The sequence below is a fragment of the Crocuta crocuta genome, unplaced genomic scaffold, assembly GCF_008692635.1.
Source record: "Crocuta crocuta isolate KB4526 unplaced genomic scaffold, BGI_CrCroc_1.0 scaffold290, whole genome shotgun sequence".
Classification (NCBI taxonomy): domain Eukaryota; kingdom Metazoa; phylum Chordata; class Mammalia; order Carnivora; family Hyaenidae; genus Crocuta; species Crocuta crocuta.
Window position 1 is genome coordinate 6,165,902 of NW_027527429.1, and position 3,211 is coordinate 6,169,112.

The 3,211-nt window shown below is 49.7% G+C and overlaps 1 protein-coding gene across 1 annotated transcript in view; it reads left to right on the forward strand.

Annotated features, from left to right (window-relative positions):
* HJURP (Holliday junction recognition protein) overlaps window positions 1–329 on the forward strand; it is a 19,601-nt gene extending 19,272 nt beyond the window's left edge. The window contains exon 8 of the mRNA XM_077758444.1: window positions 63–329. Coding sequence (XP_077614570.1) covers window positions 63–99 — 37 coding nt within the window. The 3' untranslated portion in view covers window positions 100–329. The remainder of the gene's footprint in view (window positions 1–62) is intronic.
* Window positions 330–3,211: the final 2,882 nt, after the last annotated feature.

The following is a 3,211-nucleotide window of genomic DNA, read 5'->3' on the forward strand; positions in this document are numbered from 1 at the left end:
AAAATGTAGTGGAATTTTACTGAAATCGTTTTTCTTGTCTCCTTTTTTTTCTTTTTCTAAAGGAAAGAACACATCTTTCAAGACGGAAGAGAAAAGTGATTTTGTATTAGAAAACTTCAAAGCTGGAGACGTATATAGCCAACTCATTTTAGAGATTTGTCCCTCTTCTCCCTTACTCTGTGTGGGGTTTTTTTTTAATCATCAAGAATATGTGAGAATCGGCTTCATTTCCCTGCCCTTCAAAGCAAATTTCCGTGAAATTGGTCCCATTTGAAAGGACTCTGAGTTCTTGGTGTAGAAATTATTTGAATAAAGTTGCTCAATTCACAGCTGTCATGTGATCCTTTATAGGCCTGTTCTTCTCATGTGCTCTTTTTAAAATGTAGACGTGTTCTCAGAATGCTCTTCATTCCCTGTTGTCGGAGAGCAGCACTTCTCCGATACCTGGGTCCGCCCTGGAAACGACGGCCCTTGCGGGGAGAGACCGCTGCTGACGTTGAAGTTCAGAACCAGAGACCTGCTCTCTTCTGTATTAGGAGGGAGTACATTGAAATGTAACTCCCCCGTGACCAGTAATTCCTAACCTCTTCGGGCTTTTAGCTGAAAACGTGCTGTATTCAGACAGTTCTGCAATGCTTGCCACGCCCCCACCCCCCGCACCTCTCGTGGCTCATGGATTTCGTGGCTGCTGTTTCTAATAGGTGCCATGTGACTTTTTAAATAAGATATTTCACACGTTCAGAGCACAGTGACAGCCTAGGTGCCAGCCCATGTGTCGTGGAGTTCTTGTTTTAAATAAAAAGTCAGAGGGGCGCCCAGGTGGCTCAGTCCGTTAAGTGTCTGACTTCGGCTCAGGCCATGATCTCGCAGTCCATGAGTTAGAGCCCGGTGTCACGCTCTGTGCTGACAGCTCAGAGCCTGGAACCCACTTCCTAGTCTGTGTCTCCCTCTCTCTCTGCCCCTCCCCCCTTCACACTCTGCATCTCTCTGTCTCTGAAAAATGAATAAACCTTAAAACAAAAACTTAAATAAAGAGTCAGAAATGTTACATTTTGCATGCCCTCCCTTCCCGTCCCCTTCTCCTGATACTGATACGTACCCCTTTCCTCCTGTGCCTTTGTGCTGGGACCTCATTACCTGTAAGTTAGCTCAGGCCGCCGTAACAGGACCCCACAGACCAGGGGGCTTACACAGCAGAAACTTACTTCCCACAGTTCTGGAGGCTGGGAGGCAGGGATCAGGGTGCCCATACGGTCTGCTCTGCTGAAGGCCCTCTGCCTGGTGTCTCTTCTTAAAAGGGCACGAATCCCTTTGTGCAGGCCCCACCCTGGTGACCCCATCTGAACCGAATCACGTCCCACAGGCCCCACCTCAGATCCCATCACACTGGGGTTAGGACTTGCACGTGTGGACGTGGGGTTCATGTTTGGTCCGGAGCCCTGGGAATCAGAAGGGCTGTGCTGCTGGCGGCTGAGAACCTGCCAAGAGTCTTCCCCCCGCAGTGGCTCACTCTTCCTCCGTGCAGCCTGACAGGGGGCTGTGCTGGCTCAGAGGCCACCAGGGCTGGGGTGGCCCCGCAGCTCCAGACCTTTCCCTCACAGCTACAACTTCCTAAGGAGAGCACAACCCATCCTCTGCTCTTCATCAGGAAACACACCCTTACCCAACAGTGTGCTCACACCACCACCCCCTCCGAGCCCCCACACACCTCTTGCCTCATACCCAGTGGGCCGGTGCTATTGTCTCTGTCCAGGCCAGGCCCGGCTGCTGGAGAGACTGGGCTATATCAGGGGACTGATTATCATCTAGTGGAAGAAGGCAAGCTGTAAGAGACTGGGCATGGGTCTTAGCTAATTATTATTATTATTATTATTATTTTAGAGAGAGGCAATCTTGAGCAGGCTCCATGCCCAGCACAGAGCCCGGCATGGGGCTCGATCTCACAAACCATGAGATCACAAACTAAGCCAAAATCAAGACTCAGATGTTTAACCGACTGAGCCACCCAGGCACCTGGGGGTCTTAGGTTAACTTATGGGGTCTGCTGATGAAGGACCCCATAGACTGTATGTGGGATGGCCTATGTTCTAAATGTGCACATAATTTAGTACTGCTTGTATTCTGCAACTTGGTTTCACCAAGAGGTGTTTGCACTTGACAGGAGCTGATGGGTGTGGGTGTCTCGTATCTCGAGTTTAGGTAGCTGGGAAACAAAAGCAAAAATGAACTATTGGGACCTCATCAGAATAAAAAGCTTCTGCACAGTGAAGGAAACAATCAGCAAAACTAAAAGGCAACCAATGGACTGGGAGAAGATATTTACAAACAGCATATCAGATAAAGGGTTAGTATCCAAAATCTACAAAGAACTTATCAAACTCAACACTAAAAGACAAATAATCCAGTGACACAATGGGCTAAGGACACGAACAGACACTTCTCCAAAGAAGACATCCAGATGGCCAACCAACACATGAAATGACGCTCAATGTCACTCATCATCAGGGAAATACAAATCAAAACCACAATGAGATACCACCTCACCCCTGTCAGAATGGCTAGTGTGAACAACTCAGGCAACAACAGATGCCAGCGAGGATGTGGAGAAAGATTTCTTGTGCACAGCTGGTGAGAATGCAAACCGGTGCAGCCGCCCTGGAAAACAGTACAGAGGTTCCTCAAAAAATTAAAAATAGAACTACCCTACGACCCAGCAATTGCACTACTAGGTATTTATCCAAGGGATACAGGTATGTTATTTCAAAGGGATACACACACCCTGATGTTTATAGCAGCGCTATCAACAATAGCCAATGTATGGAATGGATAAAGACAATGTGGTATATATATATGTCTGTGGGGCATGGATGAGGCTTCGCGCTGCCCAGCAGCCCTCTCCCACCAGCAGGCCCAGGGGGCGACTGCCTTTGGCAGCCCTGCTGTTCCCTGCTCTGGGGGCAACCACAGATTACTCTGCTGACAGCCTGAGTGCAGGGAAACTTCCCCGCTCGCCTCCCCTCTCCCCTGCCTGTTGCTTACATGGCCATCATTTCTCCTTTTTGACCATCGGCCAGGTTCTGTTCCAGGCTTCGCTGGGTCCCTGCCCCCGCCTGTCCCATCCAGCCCCATGATGGGACGAGTGAGGGCAAGCCTGGTGTTGTGTCACTTCCCGGAGACCCCCCCATCGTCCCCAGGCTGGTGGGCACTCCCC